At 62.6% G+C, this 22,439-nt stretch overlaps 1 protein-coding gene across 1 annotated transcript in view; it reads right to left on the bottom strand.

Moving 5' to 3' along the window:
• Positions 1-21,886, bottom strand: part of LOC311429359 (uncharacterized protein) — a gene marked incomplete at its 3' end in the record, with an annotated part of 33,422 nt that extends 11,536 nt beyond the window's left edge. The window contains exons 1-14 of the mRNA XM_084540449.1: positions 21,782-21,886; positions 19,678-19,791; positions 16,188-16,334; positions 15,233-15,328; positions 14,412-14,529; positions 13,442-13,552; positions 12,048-12,223; positions 10,269-10,358; positions 9,498-9,590; positions 9,020-9,099; positions 8,122-8,204; positions 6,272-6,369; positions 3,136-3,273; positions 1,585-1,743 (exon numbers count right to left, since the gene is read on the bottom strand). Of these exons, the coding sequence (XP_084396575.1) occupies positions 1,585-1,743; positions 3,136-3,273; positions 6,272-6,369; positions 8,122-8,204; positions 9,020-9,099; positions 9,498-9,590; positions 10,269-10,358; positions 12,048-12,223; positions 13,442-13,552; positions 14,412-14,529; positions 15,233-15,328; positions 16,188-16,334; positions 19,678-19,761 (1,473 nt within the window). The remainder of the gene's footprint in view (positions 1-1,584; positions 1,744-3,135; positions 3,274-6,271; positions 6,370-8,121; positions 8,205-9,019; positions 9,100-9,497; positions 9,591-10,268; positions 10,359-12,047; positions 12,224-13,441; positions 13,553-14,411; positions 14,530-15,232; positions 15,329-16,187; positions 16,335-19,677; positions 19,792-21,781) is intronic.
• Positions 21,887-22,439: the final 553 nt, after the last annotated feature.

Genomic DNA, 22,439 nt, shown 5'->3' with positions numbered 1-22,439 from the left:
AAAGCCCCCCCACAGCACCCTGACCTCCTCCTGAGCACCCACCAGCACCCTGAACCCGTATCAGCACCCAAGGGTGCTCATCACCCAACCACCCCCTACTCCTCCCCAACCCCTTCCTCCACCCATAACCCCCCTACACTGCCCCCATTACACCCCAAACCCCACCCCAGCACCCCAAAACCCACCTCTGAGCCCCCTTCCCTCCCCTCACCCACCACCCAGCCCCCCAGCACCCATGGGTGCTAATCACCCAACCATCCCCTACTCCTCCCCAACCCCTTCCCTCTACCCATAACCCCCCTACACTGCCCCAATTACACCTCAAACCCCACCCAGCACCCCAAAACCCACCACCCAGCACCCTGGCCCCCTCCTGAGCACCCCCAGCACCCTGACCCCCATCAGCACCCATGGGTGCTCATCACCCTACTCCACCTCAGCCCCTCCCCATACCCAAAACCCCCCAATATGGACTCCAGTACACCCCAAACCCCACCCCATAAACCCAAAAGCCCCCCCACAGCACCCTGACCTCCTCCTGAGCACCCCCCAGCACCCTGACCCCCATCAGCACCCATGGGTGCTCATCACCCTACTCCACCTCAACACCTCCCCATACCCATAACCCCCCAATATGGACCCTATTACACCCCAAACCCCACCCCATAAGCCCAAAAGCCCCCCCCACAGCACCCTGACCTCCTCCTGAGCACCCCCCAGCACCCTGAACCCGTATCAGCACCCAAGGGTGCTCATCACCCAACCACCCCCTACTCCTCCCCAACCCCTCCCTCTACCATAACCCCCCTACACAGCCCCCATTACACCCCAAACCCCACCCAGCACCCCAAAACCCACCTCTGAGCCCCCTTCCCTCCCCTCACCCACCACCCAGCCCCCCAGCACCCATGGGTGCTCACCACCCAACAACCCCCTACTCCACCCCAACCCCTCCCTACACCTTTAACCCCCCCTACACAACCCCAATTACACCTCAAACCCCACCCAGCACCCCAAAACCCACCTCCCAGCACCCTGACCCCTTCCTGAGCACCCCCAGCACCCTGACCCCTATCAGCACCCATGGGTGCTCATCACCCTACTCCACCTCAACACCTCCCTGTAGCCATAACCCCCCTATGTAGCCCCCATGGCACCCTAAACCCCACTCAGCACCCCAAAATCCACCAGCTAGCACCCTGACCCCCTCCTAAGCCCCCCCCAGCACCCTGACCCCCATCAGCACCCATGGGTGCTCATCACCCAACCACCCCCTACTCCTCCTCAACCCCTCCCTCAACCATAACCCCCCTACACAGCCCCCATTACACCCCAAACCCCACCCAGCACCCCAAAACCCACCTCTGAGCCCCCTTCCCTCCCCCCACCCACCACCCAGCCCCACAGCACCCATGGGTGCTCACCACCCAATGACCCCCTACTCCACCCCAACCCCTCCCTCTACCCATAACCCCCTTACACAGCCCCCATTACACCCCAAACCCCACCCCAGCACCCCAACTCCCCCCTTTTAACCCCCTTAACACCCCGCCACCCCCCCACCCAGCACCCATGGGTGCTGACCGTGCCGTCGAGCAGCGCCGTGTGCCGCTGGCAGAAGACCTTCTTGTCGCGCTGGAAGGCGGCGCGGCGCTGGCGGGCGCACATGAAGTGGTAGTTGGCCAGGCAGGCGGCCAGGCAGCACCCAACGGTGGCCCCGGGGCGCCGGCAGTGCTCGCAGCGCTGGGGGCACCCATCAGCACCGCGGCGGCACCCATGGGTGCTCCCCCGCCGGCCCGCGGGGGAGAGGGGCGGATGCCCAGGGGTGCGCCGGGTTTGCGGGGAAAGGGTGGGGAGATGGGGAGGGGTAGGGGGTGGGGGAAGGGGTGCACACAGGGGTGGGGGGTGTGCATAGGGGGTGAGGAGCACCCATGGGTGCTGGTGGGGGGTGGCTGAAGGTTGAGATGAAAGGGGGGCCCTAAATGGTGCTGGGTGGCCCCAAAATGGTGCTGGGTGCACCCAATAGGTGTGTAGGGAAAAGGGGTTGTATATGGGTGAGGAGCACCCATGGGTGGGTGAGGGGCACCCATGGGTGCTGTGGGGTGGTGGCCCAATGGGGGTGCCCGTAACTGCACCCCAAAATGGTGCTGGGTGCCCCCAGAGGGTGCTGGGTGCCCCCAGGAGGTATATAGGGCAAGGAGGTTGCGTATGGGTAACGGGCACCCATGGGTGGGTGAGGAGCACCCATGGGTGCTGCTGTGCCCTGAGACTGCGTGCTGGTACCAGCAGCTGTTTGTGCATCTCAGCACCCATAGGCAGCACCCAGCACCCATAGGTGGTCCCAGCACCCATAGATAACCCTCAGCACCCAAAGGTGCCCCCCCCAGCACCCATAACAGCCCCCAGCACCCATAGGAGCCACTCAACACCCATAGATGGTCCCCAGCACCCAAAGGTTCCCCCCAGCAACCCCAGCACCCATAAGAGCCCCCAGGACTCATAGGTGTCCCCTAGCACCCCTAGGTGTCCCCCAACACCCCCAGCACCCATAGGTGCCCCCCAGCACCCTTAAGAGCCCCCAGCACCCATAGGTGCCCCCCACCACCCAAAGGTGCTCCCAGCACCCCTAACAGCCCCTAGCACCCATAGGTGCCCCCCACCACTCCCAGCACCCATAGGTGCCCCCCAGCACCCATAAAAGCCCCCAGCACCCATAGGTGTCCCCTAGCACCCCTAGGTGTCCCCCAACACCCCCAGCACCCATAGGTGCCCCCCAGCACCCGTAAGAGCCCCCAGCACCCATAGGTGCCCCCCACCACCCAAAGGTGCTCCCAGCACCCCTAACAGCCCCTAGCACCCATAGGTGCCCCCCACCACTCCCAGCACCCATAGGTGCCCCCCAGCACCCATAAGAGCCCCCAAGCACCCATAAGAGCCCCCAGCACCCATAGGTGCCCCCCAGCAACCCCAGCACCCATAGGTGCCCCCCACCACCCCCACCAGCTCCCAGCACCCCCAGTCCCCCCCACCACCCCCACAAGCCCCCACCACCCCCACCCTCCACCCCCTCTCTCCCCCAACCTTCCCCTTCCCTCCCGCGTCCCCCTCCCCCCCCCAGCACCCATGGGTGCTGACCATCTGGCGGCCGCGGGCGACGGCGGCGTGGACGTTGCGCAGGGAGCCGTCGCTCTCCTCGAACACCTCGGCCGACCACACGGCGCAGTTGACGTGGGTCCACTCGTTCTGCCCGATGTACAGCAGGCGCCCGGCCTCCTGCAGCACCCATGGGTGCCCGTCAGGTAGGGGAGGGGGGGGTCAGCACCCACCCGCACCCGCAGCCGCTCCGGGGGTGGTCGCCCGAGTTGGGGATGGAAGGGGGGAGGGCTGGGGGGCGGGGGGGGTGAGGGAAAAGGGGGTACCCCAAGGAGCACCCATGGGACCCAGGTGGCACCCATGGGACCCAGGAGCACCCATGGGACCAAGGAGCACCCATGGGACCCAGGAATGAAGGTGGCACCCAAGGGATCCAGGTGGAACCCAAGGGACCCAAGGGGCACCCAAGGGACCAAGGAGCACCCATGGGACCAAAGGGGCACCCATGGGACCCAGGCATGAAGGTGGCACCCAAGAGGCACCCAAGGACCTAAGGGGCACCCAAGGGTCCCAGGAACGAGGGTAGCACCCAAGGGAACCCAAGTGGCACCCAAGGACCCAAGGGGCACCCAAGGGTCCCAGGAATGAGGGTAGCACCCAAGGGAACCCAAGTGGCACCCATGGGACCCAGGTGGCACCCATGGGACCAAAGGGGCACCTATGGGACCCAGGCATGATGGTGGCACCCAAGGGATCCAGGTGGAACCCAAGGGACCCAAGGGGCACCCAAGGGACCCAAGGGGCACCTGAGGGACCCAGGCATGAAGGTGACACCCAATGGGACCCAAATGGCACCCAAGGGACCCAAGGAGCACCCAAGGGACCAAAGAGCACCCATGGGACCAAAGGGGCACCCATGGGACCCAGGTATGAAGGTGGCACCCAAGGGACACCCAAGGACCCAAGTGGCACCCATGGGACCCAGGTGGCACCCAAGGGACCCAGCCACAAAGGTGGCACCCAACGGGACCCAAACAGCACCCAAAAACTCAAGGGGCACCCAAGGGACCCAAGAAGGAAAGTGACACCCAAAGGGACCCAATGGGCACCCAAGGGATCCAAGGGGCACCCAAAGGACCCAGGAATGAAGGTTGGCACCCAAGGGACCCAGGGACCCAAATGGCACCCAAAAATACCAAGGGTCACCCATGGGACCCAGGTAGCACCCAAGGGACCCAGGAATTATGGTGACACCCAAGGGGACCCAAGTGGCACCCAAGGACCCAAGGGGCACCCAAGGGTCCCAGGAATGAGGGTAGCACCCAAGGGAACCCAAGTGGCACCCAAGGGACCCGGGCATGAAGGTGACACCCAAGGATACCCAGGTAACACCCAAGGGACTCAAGTGGCACCCATGGGACCCAGGCATGAAGGTGGCACCCAAGGGGACCTCAGTGGCACCGAAGGACCCAAGGAGCACCCAAGGGACCCCAGAAATGAAGGTGACACCCAGTGGGACCCAGGTGGCACCCCAGGACCTAAATGGCACCCAAGGGACCCAAGAAGGGAAGTGACTCCCAAGGGGACCGAAGGGACACCCAAGGACACCAGTGGCACCTATGGGACCCAGGCATAAAGGTAGCACCCAAAGGAACCCAAATGGCACCCAAGGGACCCAAGGGGCACCTGAGGGACCCAGGCATGAAGGTGACACCCAATGGGACCCAAATGGCACCCAAGGACCCAAGGAGCACCCAAGGGCCCCAGACACGAAGGTGACACCCAAGGGGACCCAAGTGACACCCAAGGACCTAAATGGCACCCAAGGGACTCCAGTGGCACCCAAGGGACCCAGACCCCAAGCTGACCTCCAAGGGCACCCAGGTGACACCCAAGGACCCAAGGGGCACCCAAGGGACCCAGGTGGCACCCGAGGGACCCAGGCATGAAGGTGACACCCACTGGGACCCAGGTGGCACCCAAGGACCCAAGGGGCACCCAAGGGACCCCAGAAATGAAGGTGACACGCAGTGGGACCCAGGTGGCACCAAAGGACCCAAGGGGCACCCAAGGGACCCAGGTGGCACCCATGGGACCCAGGCATGAAGGTGACACCCAAGGGGACCCAAGGGACACCCAAGGACCCAAGGGGCACCCAAGGACCTAAAGGGCACCCAGGGGACCCAGACCCAAAGCTGACCCCCGAGGGCACCCAGGTGGCACCCAAGGGCCCAAGGGGCACCCAAGGGACCCAGGTGGCACCCAAGGGACCCCAGAAATGAAGGTGACACCCAGTGGGACCCAGGTGGCACCAAAGGACCCAAGGGGCACCCAAGGGACCCAGGTGGCCCCCTTGGGACCCAGGCATGAAGGTGACACCCAAGGGGACCCAAGGGACACCCAAGGACCCAAGGGGCACCCAAGGACCTAAAGGGCACCCAAGGGACCCAGACCCAAAGCTGACCCCCGAGGGCACCCAGGTGGCACCCAAGGGCCCAAGGGGCACCCATGGGACCCAGGCATGAAGGTGGCACCCAAGGGGACCTCAGTGGCACCGAAGGACCCAAGGAGCACCCAAGGGACCCCAGAAATGAAGGTGACACCCAGTGGGACCCAGGTGGCACCCCAGGACCTAAATGGCACCCAAGGGACCCAAGAAGGGAAGTGACTCCCAAGGGGACCGAAGGGACACCCAAGGACACCAGTGGCACCTATGGGACCCAGGCATAAAGGTAGCACCCAAAGGAACCCAAATGGCACCCAAGGGACCCAAGGGGCACCTGAGGGACCCAGGCATGAAGGTGACACCCAATGGGACCCAAATGGCACCCAAGGGCCCCAGACATGAAGGTGACACCCAAGGGGACCCAAATGGCACCCAAGGACCTAAATGGCACCCAAGGGACCCCAGTGGCACCCAAGGGATCCAGACCCAAAGCTGACCCCCGAGGGCACCCAGGTGACACCCAAGGACCGAAGGGGCACCCAAGGGACCCAGGTGGCACCCATGGGACCCAGGCATGAAGGTCACACCCAAGGGGACCCAAGGGACACCCAAGAACCCGAGGGGCACCCAAGGAACCCAGGTGACACCCAAGGACCCTGATGGCACCCAAGGGCCCCCAGGTGACCCCCGCCCACCCCCAGCACCCAAGGGTGCCCCCGCCGGGCGCCTCACCTCGGAGGGGGCGTCCCCGCACTGCAGGCACAGGGCGCACTGCCGCTTGTCCTCCGCGCCCCCCCCCGCCTCCTTCGGCACCGCCGCCTCCGCCCCCCCTGGGGGGGGGACAGGGAGCGTTGGGGGGGGGCGTCCCGAGACCCCCCCCCCCAAAAAAAATCCCTCCCTCCCCCCAAAAAAAAGGGGGAAAAAACACAAAATTGGGTGCCCCCCCCACGAAAAAGGGGCCCCATATTAAGAAGGGGGGCAACAAAATATAAAAGGGCCCCCCCAAAATAAAAGGGACCCCCCCAAAATAAAAGGGACCCCCCCAAAATAAAAAGGACCCCCCCAGAATAAAAGGGACCCCCCCAAAACAAAAAAGGGCCCCCAAATAAAAAAAGGGACCCCCCTAAAATAAAAGGGACCCCCCTAATTAAAAAGGGACCCCCCCAATTAAAAAGAGACCCCCCCAAATTAAAAAAGGCCCCCCCAATTAAAAAGGGACCCCCCCCCCAAAATAAAAAGGGTCCCCAAATAAAAAAGGGACCCCCCCCAAAAAAAAGGGACACCCCCATATTTGAAAGGGACCCCCCCAAAATGTAAAGGGACCCCCCAAATTAAAAAAGGCCCCCCCAAATAAAAAAGAGACCCCCCCAAAACAAAAAAGGCCCCCCCTAATTAAATAAGGGACCCCCCATTAAAAAGGGACCCCCCCCAAAATAAAAAGGGACCCCCCAAATAAAAAGGGGACCCCCCCAGGATAAAAAAGGGACCCCCCCAAATAAAGAGACCCCCCCATTTAAAAGAAACCCCCCCAAAAAATAAAAAAGCCCCCCCAAACCCATAAAGTGCCCCCCCAAAATAAAAAAGGACCCCCCCAATTAACAGAGACCCCCCCAATTAACAGAGACCCCCCCCAATTAACAGAGACCCCCCCAAATTTAACAGGGACCCCCCCCAATTTAACAGGGACCCCCTCCATTTAACAGGGACCCCCCCAATTAACAGAGACCCCCCCCAATTAACAGGGACCCCCCCAATTAACAGAGACCCCCCCCAATTAACAGGGGACCCCCCCCAATTTAATAGGGACCCCCCCCAATTAACAGGGGACCCCCCCAATTTAACAGAGACCCCCCCCAATTTAATAGGGACCCCCCCAATTAACAGAGACCCCCCCCAATTAACAGAGACCCCCCCCAAATTTAACAGGGACCCCCCAATTAACAGGGGACCCCCCCCAATTAACAGCGACCCCCCCCAATTAACAGGGGACCCCCCCCAATTAACAGAGACCCCCCCCAATTAACAGGGGACCCCCCCAATTTAACAGAGACCCCCCCCAATTTAATAGGGACCCCCCCCAATTAACAGAGACCCCCCCCAAATTTAACAGGGACCCCCCCCAATTAACAGAGACCCCCCCCAATTAACAGGGACCCCCCCCAAATTTAACAGGGGACCCCCCCCAATTAACAGAGACCCCCCCCCATTTAACAGGGACCCCCCCCACAATTAACAGGGACCCCCCCAATTAACAGGGGACCCCCCCCAATTAACAGGGGACCCCCCCAATTTAACAGAAACCCCCCCCCAATTTAACAGGGACCCCCCCAATTAACAGGGACCCCCCCCAATTTAACACGGACCCCCCCAATTAACAGAGACCCCCCCCAATTTAATAGGGACCCCCCCAATTTAACAGGGGACCCCCCCAATTTAACAGAGACCCCCCCCCAATTAACAGGGGACCCCCCCCAATTTAATAGGGACCCCCCCCAAATTTAACAGGGACCCCCCCCAATTAACAGAGACCCCCCCCAATTAACAGGGGACCCCCCCCCCAATTAAAAGCCCCCCCCTCTCACCGGGGGGGCCGGGGGGGTCCTGGCGCCACTGGGCGTAGGTGTGGTCGGCCGAGGGGGGCAGCACCGCGTGGGGCAGGAGCCCGCTGGGGGGGGCAAATTTTTTGGGGGGGGGGTAAATTGGTGACCCCCCCCCCTCCCTGCGGAAGCCCCCAGACCCAAAGAGCCCCCCCCCGGTGTTAAATGACCCCCCGGGACCCCCCCCTAAATACCCCCCCCAAGACCCCAAATGCCCCCCCAGACCCTAAATACCCCCCGGACCGCCCCCAAATGCCCCCCCGACCCTAAATGCCCCCCCCCCAGGACCCCAAATCTCCCCCCAGGACCCCCCCCAAAATATCCCCCAGAGCCCCAAATGCCCCCCCAAGACCCCAAACCCCCCCCCCGAAAACCACCCCAAGACCCCAAATACCCCCCAAGACCCCCCCAATTGCCCCCCCCCAGACCCCAAATACCCCCCCAGACCCCAAATACCCCCCCAAGGACCCCAAACCCCCCCGAGACCCCCCCAAAACCACCCCAAGACCCCAAATACCTCCCCAAGCCCCCCCCCAATTGCCCCAAATGCCCCCAAATCCCCCCCAGGACCCCCCCCAAAACTCCCCAAGACCCCAAATACCCCCCCAGGACCCCCCCAAAACCCCATATCCCCCCCCAGCCCCCCCCCCAAGACCTCAAATACCCCCATGCCCCCCCCCAAATTGCCCCCCCCCAGACCCCAAATGCCCCCCCAAGACCCCAAATACCCCCCCAGGACCCCCCCAAAACCCCAAATCCCCCTCAACCCCCCCCCAAACCACCCCAATATCCCCCCAATTGCCCCCCCCAGGACCCCAAATCCCCCCCCCAGGACCCCAAATAACCCCCCCCAGACCCCAAATTTACCCCCCCCCCCACTAACTTGGGGACCCCCCCGGCCCCGGGGGGCCGCCAGCGCTTGGGGTCGCGGATGTCGAACCAGGGGAAGGCCTCGAGCATCAGCTGGGGGGGGGGGGGGGGCACCCATGGGTGCTGCTGTCACCCCCACCCATGGGTGCCCCCTCTGGGTGCCCCCCCCCCTTAAATAGCGGGTGCCCAACCCAAATGGGTGCCCCCCCCTAAAAAAATGGGTGTCCCCCCCCCAAATTGGGTGCCCTCCCCAAAAATGGGTGCCCCCCCCACCCATGGGTGCCCCCCCCCACCTAAGGGTGCCCCCCCACCCATGGGTGCCCCCCCCAAATGGGTGCTGCCCCCCCACCCCAAATGCCCCCCCCCTAATTAGGTGCCCCCCCCATGCACCCCTACCCCCCTTATCCCCCCCCAGCCCCCCACGGGTGCCCCCCCCACCACCCAAGGGTGCCCCCCCACCCATGGGTGCTGCCCCCCCCCCCCCAAATTACCTTGATGAAGAGCTCCCGGGTGCTGTCGGCCGCGGGGCCCCCCCCGGCCCCCCCCCGCAGCAGCACCCCCACCACGTCCTCGCTGAAGCCCTGCTGCAAGGGCACCCATGGGACCCCAGCACCCATGGGTGCCCCCCCCATGGCACCCATAACCCCCCCCCCGGCACCCACAACCCCCCCCGGCCCCTAAATCCCCCCCCAGGACCCCCAAAATGGGAGTGGGGGGGGGGGATTTGGGGACCCCCCCAAGTGTTGGGACCCGAAGCCCACCCATGGGTGCCCCCCAGCACCCTTGGGACCCCCCTGCCTTTATGGGACCCCCCCCCCCAAAAATGGGACCCCCCCAAAATGCCCCCCCCCATAGTGCACCCCTATTACACCCCCCCCCAATATAACCCCCCCCACACCCATGGGACCCCCACTAGCACCCATGGGTGCCCCCCCCACCCATGGGTGCCTTCCCCATCACCCCCCCACCCCCCCCATTTACCCCCCCAATCCCCTCCCTACCCCCCCAGGTGCCCCCCCAACGGGTGCCCCTCCCCCCCAACGGGTCCCCCCACCCATAGGTGCCCCCCCCAGCACCCATGGGTGCCCCCCACCCATGGGTGTCCCCCCAACACCCCCTCCAATCCCCTCCCCCCCCCTCCCCACCCCCCAGGCGCCCCCCCAACGGGTGCCCCTCCCCCTCAACGGGTGCCCCCCACCCATAGGTGCCCCCCCCCAGCACCCATGGGTGCCCCCCCCCCACCCATGGGTGCCCCCCCTCACCACGGAGCTGTAGTGCCCCCCCTCCAGCAGGGCCTTGACGGCGCCGAGGTCGCAGGGGCCCGGGTGCAGCTTGGCCCCCCCGGGGGGGCACTTTTAGGGGGGGGGGGGCAGGGGTTAGCACCCCAAGGCCCCCCCCCCCATTAGGGTCCCACCTTGAGACCCCCAAATAAGCCCCAAGTGCCCCCCCCAGACCCCAAATGCCCCCCCCAGACCCCAAATGCCCCCCCCAGACCCCAAACAACCCCCCCAGACCCCAAATGCCCCCCCCCCGGACCCCCAATAACCCTCTAACCCCCCCCCCCAAATAACCCCTCTGACCCCAAATACCTCCCAGGACCCCCCCAAATGCACCCCCAGGACCCCAAATCCCCTCAGACCCCCCCCCAAATAGCCCCCAGACCCTAAATAACCCCAAATACCCCCCCCAGTACCCCCCCGCCTTCCCCATACCCCAACACACCATAAAAAAACATAAAAACCCCAAATCCCCACTTAAAAAACCCACAAACCCCATAAAACCCCATAACCACCCCAAATCCCCCCAAACTGCATAAAAACCCCATAACCCCCCCCAAACCCCAAAAACCCACCCCGAACCCATAAAACCCCCCCCAAACCCATAAAAACCCCATAAACCCCCCAACATCCCCCAAACCCTATAAGCCCCCCAAATTCCCCAACCCCATAAAAAACCCGTAACAACCTCCTAACACTGAAACCCCATAAAAACCCCATAAAGACCCCCTAAAAACCCCATAACCCCCCACAACCCCCCCCAAATCCCCCATAAATCCCCCCCATAACTCGCGTAATCTCATAAGCCCCCCAACCCCATAACCCCCTCACAACCCCCCCATAACCCCCCTGACCCCATAACCCCCCCATAACCCCCCTGACCCCATAACCCCCCCATAACCACCCCTGGACCCCATAACCCCCCATAACTCCCCCAACTCCATAACCCCCCCATAACCCCCCCCAACCCCATAAAAAAACCATAACCCCCCCCCCGACCCCATAACCCCATAACTACCCCCCCCGACCCCATAACCCCCCCAAATCCCCCCATAACCCCATAACCCCCCCCACTGACCCCACAACCCCCCCGACCCCATAAAAACCCCATAACCCCCCCAATGACCCCATAACGCCCCCATAACCCCCCCAACCCCATAACCCCCCCATAACCCCCCCACAACCCCCCTGACCCCATAAAAACCCCATAACCCCCCCAATGACCCCATAACCCCCCCATAACCCCCCCAATGACCCCATAACCCCCCCATAACCCCCCCAACCCCCCCTGACCCCATAACCCCCCCACAACCCCCCTGACCCTTCCATAACCCCATAACCCCCCCACTGACCCCATAACCCCCCCCATAACCCCCCACAACCCCCCTGACCCCATAACCCCCCCACAACCCCCCTGACCCTTCCATAACCCCATAACCCCCCCACTGACCCCATAAACCCCCCCATAACCCCCCCCAACCCCCCAGACCCCATAAAAACCCCATAACCCCCCCACTGACCCCACAACCCCCCCGACCCCATAAAAACCCCATAACCCCCCCATACCCCCCCTGACCCCATAACCCCCCCTCCGACCCCATAACCCCCCCCTGACCCCATAACCCCCCCACACCCCCCCCATAACCCCATAACCCCCCCCCCGACCCCACAACCCCCCCATAACCCCCCCAACCCCATAACCCCCCCACTGACCCCACAACCCCCCTGACCCCATAACCCCCCCATACCCCCCCCACCCCATACCTGCGTGCAGGGCTGGTTCCCGGGGGGGTGTTCCCGGAGCAGCCCCCCCAGGACCCCGCGCAGCCCCCTCAGGAGCCCCCTGCGCAGGGCCTGGCGCCAGGCGCCCCCCCCGGGGCACCCCCCGCAGCGGTACCCCTCCCCCGGCAGCGCCCGCGCCAGCAGCTCGCAGCCCTCCTCTGGGGGGGAGGGGAGAGGGGGAGGGGTCAGGGGGGCACCCATGGGTGCTGTGACGGCACCCGGGGGGGCCCCCAGGGGGATGGGTGGGAGTGGGGGGGGCTGTTCCCAGGGTGCTTCCTACCCTTAGGTGCTGCCCCCCCCCCCATGGGTGCTTCCCCCCCACCCATGGGTGCCCCCCCACCCTTGGGTGCCCCCACTCTTAGGTGCTGCCCCCACCACCCTTAGGTGCCCCCCCACCCTTGGGTGCTGCCCACCCTTAGGTGCTGCCCCCCCACACTTGGGTGCTCCCCCACCCTTGGGTGACCCCCCACCCATGGGTGCTTCCCTCCCACCCTTGGGTGCCCCCCCACCCATGGGTGCTGCCCACCCTTAGGTGCTGCCCCCCCACACTAGGGTGCTGCCACCCCCACCCTTAGGTGCTTCCCCCCACCCATGGGTGCTGCCCCCCCAACCATGTGTGCTTCCCCCCCACCCTTGGGGGGTGTCCCCCACCCTTAGGTGCCCCCCCACACCCTTGGGTGCTGCCCCCCACCCTTGGGTGCTTCCCCCCCACCCTTGGGGGGTGTCCCCCACCCTTAGGTGCCCCCCCACACCCTTGGGTGCTGCCCCCTACCCATGGGTGCTGCCCCCCCACCCTTGGGTGCCCCATAAAACCCCAAGGTGCCCTAAGCCCACCTATGGGTGCCCCACACCCACCCAGGGGTGCCCCATTGAACCCCAGGATGTCTCATGCCCACCCATGGGTGCCCCATAAAGCCCCAGGGTGTCCCATCCCCACCCAAGGGTGCCCCAGGGGTCCCCAGGGTGACCCTCACCCACCAGTGGGTGCCAAGGTGTCCCAAGCCCACCCATGGGTGCCCCATGGGTCCCCAGGCTGCCCTATGCCCACCTATGGGTGCCCCACACCCACCCATGGGTGCCCCATGGATCCCCAAGGTGCCCACACGCCCACCCAGGGGTGCCCCCAAGGTGCCCCATCCCCACCCAAGGGTGCCCCAGGGGTCCCCAGAGCACCCCACCCCCACCCATGGGTGCCCCCACACCCACCCATGGGTGCTCCGTGTCCCCCTCAGGTTCCCCCACCCCACCCATAGGTGCCCGAACCCCCCCCATAACCTCCCCCTAACTCCCCCAGGAGTGTCCCACGCCCCACCCTTGGGTGCCCCGTCCCCCACCCATGGGTGCCCCCCCCCCCCCACCCATGGGTGCTCACTCACCGGCCAGGCGCTCGCAGCCGGCGTGGACGCGGCGCTGGCAGTGCTGGCAGCGCAGGAGGCGCTCGGTGCCCCCCTCCTCGTAGCAGCGGGCGCACAGCGGGCAGAAGCTGCCTGCGGGGGGGGGCACCCAAGGGTGCTCAGTGGGTGGGGGGGGAGGGTGCTGACACCCCAACCCCCCCCCGCACAAAACCAGTGGACGTCGGCACCCGGTGACACCCCTGGTGGTCAGTAAGTGCCCCAGCACCCATAGACCCCCCCAGCACCCATAGGTGCCCCCTGCACCCACAGACCACCCCCCAGCACCCATAGGTGCCCCCCAGCACCCACAGCCCCCCAGCACCACCCATTGACCCCCCCAAGCACCCATAGTCCCCCCCAACACCCACAGACCCCCCCACCCCCCATTACCCACCCAGCACCCATAGGTGCCCATCAGCACCCACAGCCCCCCCAGCACCCATGGGTGCCCCCCAGCACCCATAGGTGCCCCCCCACCCATAGGTGTACCCCCAACCCCTCCATTCCCCCATCCCCCCCCCATTTCTCTATACCCCCCATCCCCCATAGACCCCCCCCCCCATATCCCATCACCCCCCAGCACCCATAGGTGCCCCCCAGCACCCATAGCCCCCCCCCAGCACCCATAGGTGCCTCCCCCACCCCCCCAGCACCCAAGGACCCCCCAATTCCCCCTAATCCCCACCCCCTCCATTCCCTCACCCCCCACCACCCCCCCATCCTCCATCCCCCACCCAGCACCCATAGGTGCCCCCCAGCACCCATGGGTGCCCCCCTACACCCACAGGCCCCCCCAGCACCCATAGGTGCCCCCCACCCCCACAGAACCCCCCACCTCCCAATTCTCCCCCAATCCCCATCCCCCTATTCCCCCGCCCCCACCCCATGCCCTATCACTCCCCCAGCACCCATAGGTGCCCCCCCCCCTCCCACCCATGGGTGCCCCCCTCACCGTTCTGGCGCAGGCGGGTGCAGGGGGGGCAGAGCCCGTCCTCGGGGTCCCACTCGGGCTCCTCGCCCCGCCCGGGGGGGGCCCCGCAGCTGCGGCACCGCGCGCACCCCCAGCACAACTGGGGGGGGAAGGGGGGTCAGCACCCAAGGGTGGCCCCCCCACAGCACCCAAGGGTGCCCCCACCCATGGGTGCCCTCCCCAACACCTCATTAAACCACCCCCATTCTCCTCAGTGCTCCCCCCACACCCCAAAAACTCCCCCCTCTGCCCCCACCCAAGGGTGCCACCCCCAACCTAAGGGTGCTACCTCCCACCCATGGGTGCCCTCCCACCCAAGGGTGCCCCCCCACCCATAGGTGCCCCCCAATCCCCTCAGTGCCCACCCTCAGCCCCCTTTTTCTCCCTCCCCCCCCCACAAATGCCACCCCCCCACCCATGGGTGCTTCCCCCCCCACCCTTGGGTGCCCCCCACCCTTGGGTGCTGCCCCCCACCCATGGGTGCTCCCCAAACCCCCCATCCCCCTCAGTGTTCCCCCCCCACTCCCCTTCCCCCCTCCCCAGATACCCCCCTCCCCCACAGATACCCCCCCACACACCCATAGGTGCCCCCCCACCCATGGGTGCTACCCCCACCCTTGGGTGCCCCCCACCCATGAGTGCTCCCCCAACCCCCCCATTCCCCCCAACGCCCCCCCCACCCCAAAAAACTCCCCCCTCCACCCCCACCATGGGTGCCAACCCCCACCCATAGCTGCCCCCCCAACACCCATAGGTGCCCCCCCCCACCCATGGGTGCCCCCCCCCCACCCATGGGTGCTCACCCAGGACCCGCGGCGCCGGGGGCCGCGGGGGGGGGCGCTGGGCCCCAGGCAGGCCGGGTGGAAGCAGCGGCGGCAGCGCGAGCACTCCAGGAGGGGCTGGGGGGGGGGGGGGGCGGTGGCACCCATGGGTGCTCGGGGACACCCCAGGGGCCCCGCTGCCCCCCCCCCCAGCCCCGTTACCCCATCGAGGCGCACCCCAAAACGCCCCCCCCGACCCCGTTAGGGCACCCAAAAGCCCCCAAAAGCCCTAAATCCTATAAAGCCACCAAAAACCCTATAAATGCCATAAATCCTATAACATTTTTGGCCCTCCCACAGCCCCCCCATACCCCCCAGCACCCCAAAACCCCCCCACCCCGTTCCCTCCCCACTCCCCCATTAACTCCCAGTCCCCCCTGCCCCCCCTCTGACCCCATAACCTCCCCAAAACCCCAAAACCCCATAAATCCCATAAACCCTATAACCATTTTCCCCCTCCCACAGCCCCCCCATACCCCCCAGCCCCCCAATTCCCCATTCCCCTGCTCCCTCCCCACTCCCCCATTAATTCCCAACACCCCCCATCCCCCCCTGACCCCATTAACCCATCGAAAACCCCAAAACCCTATAAATCCCATAAACCCCATAACCATTTTCCCCCTCCCACAGCCCCCCCATACCCCATATCACCCCAAAACCCCCCCACCCCGTTCCCTCCCCACTCCCCCATTAACTCCCAGTCCCCCCGCCCCCCCTCTGACCCCATAACCCCCCCAAAACCCCAAAACCCCATAAATCCCATAAACCCTATAACCATTTTCCCCCTCCCACAGCCCCCCCATACCCCCCAGCCCCCCAATTCCCCATTCCCCTGCTCCCTCCCCACTCCCCCATTAACTCCCAGTCCCCCCACCCCCCCTCTGACCCCATAACCCCCCCAAAACCCCAAAACCCTATAAATCCCCCAAACCCTTACCTTGGAGGCGCGGCCCCGCCGCCCGCAGACCCCGCAGGCCTTGCAGCGCCGGCAGCACCAGCCCTCGGCCTGGCCCGGCCCCGGAGCCTCCCCCGCCGCCAGGCAGAAGGCGTGGAAGGGCTGGCAGCACACCTGGCACAGCACCAGCTGTATAGGGGATTTATAGGGTCAGTATGGGGTCTATAGGGTCCCTATAGGGTCTATAGGGGCGTTATAGGATCATTATAGGATTTACAGGATCGTTATAGGATGTATATGTTCATTATAGGATTTATATTGTCAGGGGCTGGCAGCACACCTGGCACAGCACCAGCTGTAGGGGATTTATAGGGTCAGTATGGGGTCTATAGGGTCCCTATAGGGTCTATAGGGTCGTTATGGGGTCATTATAGGACTTCTAGAATCCTTATAGGATTTATAGGATCGTTATGGGATTTATGTTGTCAGGGGCTGGCAGCACACCTGGCACAGCACCAGCTGTAGGGGATTTATAGGGTCAGTATGGGGTCTATAGGGTCCCTATAGGGTCTATAGGGTCGTTATAGGATCATTATAGGATTTACAGAATCATTATAGGATGTATATGTTCGTTATAGGATTTATGTTGTCAGGGGCTGGCAGCACACCTGGCACAGCACCAGCTGTATAGGGGATTTATAGGGTCAGTATAGGGTCTATAGGGTCCCTACAGGGTCTATGGGGGTGTTATGGGGTCTATAGTGTCCTTATAGGGTCGTTATAGGATTTATAGGATCGTTATGGGATTTATGTTGTCAGGGGCTGACAGCACACCTGGCACGGCACCAGCTGTAGGGGATTTATAGGGTCAGTATGGGGTCTATAGGGTCAGTATGGGGTCTATAGGGTCGTTATAGGATCATTATAGGACTTATAGAATCCTTATAGGATTTATAGGATCGTTATGGGATTTATGTTGTCAGGGGCTGGCAGCACACCTGGCACAGCACCAGCTGTAGGGGATTTATAGGGTCAGTATGGGGTCTATAGGGTCAGTATGGGGTCTATAGGGTCGTTATAAGATCATTATAGGACTTATAGAATCCTTATAGGATTTATAGGATCGTTATGGGATTTATGTTGTCAGGGGCTGGCAGCACACCTGGCACAGCACCAGCTGTAGGGGATTTATAGGGTCGTTATAGGGTCTATAGGGTCAATATAGGGTCTGTAAGGTCATTATAGGGTCATTATAGGATTTATAGAATCCTTATAGGATTTATACATTCGTTATAGGATTTATGTTGTCAGGGGCTGGCAGCACGCCTGGCACAGCACCAGCTGTAGGGGATTTATAGGGTCAGTATAAGGTCTATAGGGTCCCTATAGTGTCTATAGGATCACTATAGGATCATTATAGGATTTATACGTTCATTATATGATTTATATGTTCGTTATAGGATTTATATCGTATGGGGCTGGCAGCACACCCGGAACAGCACCAGCTGTAGGGAATTTATAGGGTCGTTATAGGATCTATAGGGTCAGTATAGGGTCTATAGGGGCGTTATGGGGTCTATAGACTCATTATGGGATCTATAGGGTCGTTATAGGATGTATATGTTCATTATAGGATTTATGTTGTCAGGGGCTGGCAGCACACCTGGCACAGCACCAGCTGTAGGGGATTTATAGGGTCAGTATGGGGTCTGTAGGGTCCCTATAGGGTCTATAGGGTCATTAAGAGGTCTGTAGGGCTTTTTTTTTTTGTAGGATTTTAGGGTCATCATGGGATTTGTAGGGCCGTTATAGGATTCATAGGGTCGATATAGGATTTATATGGTATGGGGCTGGCAGCACACCAGGCACGACACATATGACACGTATGACATTACACGCATGACACGTATGACACACAACACGTATGACACATGACATGTGTGACACATGGCATGTATGACATGTGACACGTGACACATATGACACGTGACACGTATGACGTGACATAACACGTGACACATGACACGTATGACATATATGACATTTGACAAGCATGACACACAACACGTATGACACATGACAAGCGTGACACATGACATGTATGATGTGTATGACATATGACACGTATGACTTATGTGACATATATGACACGTGACCCACCTCGTGCAGCGCACAGCAGCCAGAGGAGGAGTGACATACGACAGATATGACCCATATAACACACGACACATGTCACGTATGACCGGTATGACACATGACACGCGTGACACATGACACGTATGACATGTATGACACGTGACCCACCTCATGCAACCCCTTGCTGGCGCACAGCAGCCAGAGGGGTGGTGACATACGACAGGTATGACCCATATATCACACAACACATGTCACGTATGACCGGTATGACACATGACACATGTGACACATGACACGTATGACATGTATGACATGTATGACACATGACCCACCTCGTGCAGCGCACAGCAGCCAGAGGGGGGGGGTGACATACAACAGATATGACCCATATATCACACGACACATGTCACGTATGACATGTATGACACATGACACATGTGACACATGACACATATGACATGTATGACACGTGACCCACCTCGTGCACCCCCTTCCTGGCACAAAGCAGCCAGAGGAGGAGTGACATACGACAGGTATGACCCATATACCACACAACACATGACATGTATGACCCGTACGACACATGACACGCGTGACACATGACACATATGACATGTATGACACGTGACCCACCTCGTGCAGCCCCTTCCTGGCACACAGCAGCCAGTGGAGGAGCGACATACGACAGATATGACCCATATATCACACGACACATGACACGTATGACATGTATGACACATGACACGCATGACACGTGACACGTATGACACATATGACATTTATGACACGTGAACCACCTCGTGCAGTGCACAGCAGCCAGAGGGGTGGTGACATACGACAGGTATGACCCATATATCACACGACACATGTCACGTATGATATGTATGACACATGACACGCATGACACGTGACACATATGACATGTATGACACATGACCCACCTCGTGCAGCGCACAGCAGCCAGAGGGGGGGGTGACATACAACAGATATGACCCATATATCACACGACACATGACATGTATGACCCGTATGACACATGACACATGTGACACATGACACATATGACATGTATGACACGTGACCCACCTTGTGCAGCCCCTTGCTGGCACACAGCAGCCAGAGGAGGAGCGACATACGACAGGTATGACCCATATATCACACGACACATGACACGTATGACCCGTATGACACATGACACGTGTGACACGTGACACGTATGACATGTATGACACGTGACCCACCTCATGCAACCCCTTGCTGGCGCACAGCAGCCAGAAGAGGGGTGACTTATGACAGATATGACCCATGTATCACACGACACATGACACGTATGACCCGTATGACACATGACACGCGTGACACGTGACACGTATGACATGTATGACACGTGACCCACCTCGTGCAGCCCCTTGCTGGCGCACAGCAGGCAGACGAGGGGGGCGGTGACGGGCACGGAGGACACGATGCTCAGCCCCCCCATCAGCCAGACGTTCTCCAGGGCGCAGTCCTCCTGGGGGGGGGGAAGGGGGCGGGGCTTAGAGGGGCGGGGCACGCTAAGCCCCGCCCCCCCCTCTCGCTCGGGGACACGCCCACCCCCCTCTGTCACCTCCCCCCCTCCCCCATCGTAAATTGGGGTCCCCTTAATTGGGGACCCCGCCTTAATTAGGGGACCCCTCCCAAAGTGGGAATCCCTCTTAATTAGGGGACACCCCCTTAATTAGGGGACACCCCCTTAATTAGGGGACCCCCCTTAATTAGGGGACCCCCTCTTAATTGGGGAACACCCCTTAATTAGGGGACCCCACCTTAATTGGGACTGCCGCTTAATTAGGGGACCCCCCTAATTGGGAATCCCTCTTAATTAGGGGACCCCCCCTTAATTAGGGGGACACCCTCTTAATTAGGGGACTCCACTTTAATTGGGATCGCCCTTTAATTAGGGGACCCCCCCAAAGTGGGAATCCCTCTTAATTAGGGGACCCCCCTTAATTAGGGGACACCCTCTTAATTAGGGGACCCCCCCTTAATTAGGGGACCCCCTCTTAATTGGGGAACACCCCTTAATTAGGGGACTCCACCTTAATTGGGATTGCCCTTTAATTAGGGGACTCCCTAATTTGGGAATCCCTCTTAATTAGGGGACCCCCCTTAATTAGGGGACTCCTCTTTAATTGGGATCCCCCCTTAATTAGGGGACCCCACCTTAATTGGGACCGCCCCTTAATTAGGGGACTCCCTAATTGGAAACCCCTCTTAATTAGGGAACCCCCCCTTAATTAAGGGACTCCACCTTAATTGGGATTACCCTTTAATTAGGGGACCCCCCCTAATTGGGAATCCCTCTTAATTAGGGGACCCCCCCCCTTAATTGGGGATCCCCCCCTAAATGGGACCCCCCTAATTGGGGAAGCCCCCCTAATTGGGGAACCCCCCTTAATTAGGGGACCCCCCTTAATTAGGGGACCCCCCTTTAATTAGGGACCCCCCCCCTTAATTGAGAACCCCCTAAATGGGGACCCCCCCCAATTGGGAAACCCCTTAATTGAGGGAAACGCCCTTAATTGGGGACCCCCCCTTAATTGGGGACCCCCCCCTTAATTGGGGACCCCCCCCAAAGCCTCCTATGGGAGGGGGTCCCATGGGTGCTGGGGGGGGGTCCTATGGGTGCTGGGGGGGTGCTTGGGGACCCAGGGGAAAGTTTGGGGGGGGGGTCCAGGGGGCTGGGGGGGGGGCCATGGGGGGGGTCAGGGAAAATTTGGGGGGGGGGGTCCCAGGGGTTTGGGGGGGGTCAGGGTGCTATGGGGGTGCTGGGGGGGGCGTCAGGGTGCTGGGAGGGGGGGTCAGGGAAAATTTGGGGGGGGGGGTCCCAGGGGTCTGGGGGGGGGTCAGGGGTGCTATGGGGGATGCCATGGGGGGGGTCAGGGTGATGGGGGGGGGTCAGGGGGCTATGGGGGTGCTGTGGGGGTGCTGTGGGGGGGGTCATGGTAATTGGGGGGGGGTCAGAGTGCTATAGGGGGTGCTATGGGCGGTCAGGGTGCTATTGGGGGGGGGGTTAGGGTGCTATGGGGGTGCTGTGGGGAGGGTCATGGTGTTTGTGGGGGGGTCAGGGAAAATTTGGGGGGGGGGGGCCCAGGGATCTGCGGGGGGATCAGGGGGCTATGGGGGTGCTATGGGGGTGCTGTGGGGGGGGTCAGGGAAAATTTGGGGGGGGGTCCCAGGGGTTTGGGGGGGGGTCAGGGTGCTATGGGGGTGCCATGGGGGGGGTCAGGGTGCTGGGGGGGGTGCTATGGGGGTGCCGTGGGGGGGGGGATCATGGTGCTGTGGGGGGGTCAGGGAAAATCTGGGGGGGGGGGTCCCAGGGGTCTGGGAGGGGTCAGGGTGCTATGGGGGTTGCTATGGGGGGGGGGTCAGGGTGCAAATAGGGGGGTGAGGGGTGCTATGGGGGGTGCCGTGGGGGGGTCATGGTGCCGGGGGGGGGGGGGGTTTTGGGGTGCCCCCACCTTGAAGTCGACCCGCAGGCGGTGCACCCCGTCGCTGGGCCGCGCTTTTCCCCGACCACCCGTTGGGGGGGGGGCCCCAGGGTGCCCGGAGACCCCCAGTCCTGAGGGGGGGGGGGGGACAACAAGAAGGGGGGGGTAGCATCAGTGGCTGCCCCCCCCAACCCCATTTTTATCCCCCCCCCACCCCCCAAAAAAAAAGCTGTATCACGAGATCCCCCCCCCAGAGCCCCCCCCCACCCATGGGTGCCCCCCCAGAGCCCCCCCAGCACCCATGGGTGCCCCCTCCCCTCATGGGACCCCCCCCCAAAAGTGTGCCCCCTCCATGACCCCCCCCCCCCATAGACACCACCCCCCCCATGGGTTCTCCCCCCCATGGGACCCCCCCCCCCAAGGGACCCCACCCCGATGGGTGCCCCCCCCCCCCCAGCACCCATGGGTGCCCCCCCCACCTTCTCGGGGGCGCCTCCGGGCCCGCAGCTGCAGCACGGGCTGGAGGGGGGGCGCGGCGGGGCCGGGGGGCTCCTCCGCCTCCATCGGTGCTTCTGGGGGGGGGGGTAGGGGGGGTGGTGAGGGGCACGGACACCCCCCTGACACCCCCCACGGCCCCAAATCCCCCCAAACTCCCCCATAACCCCCCCATGACCCCATAACCCCCCCC

This window comes from Aythya ferina (genome assembly GCF_964211825.1).
Source record: "Aythya ferina genome assembly, contig: HAP1_SCAFFOLD_769, whole genome shotgun sequence".
Lineage (NCBI taxonomy): Eukaryota > Metazoa > Chordata > Aves > Anseriformes > Anatidae > Aythya > Aythya ferina.
The sequence above is the reverse complement of the archived record's forward strand: the minus strand, read 5'-3'. Positions and strand labels throughout refer to the sequence as shown.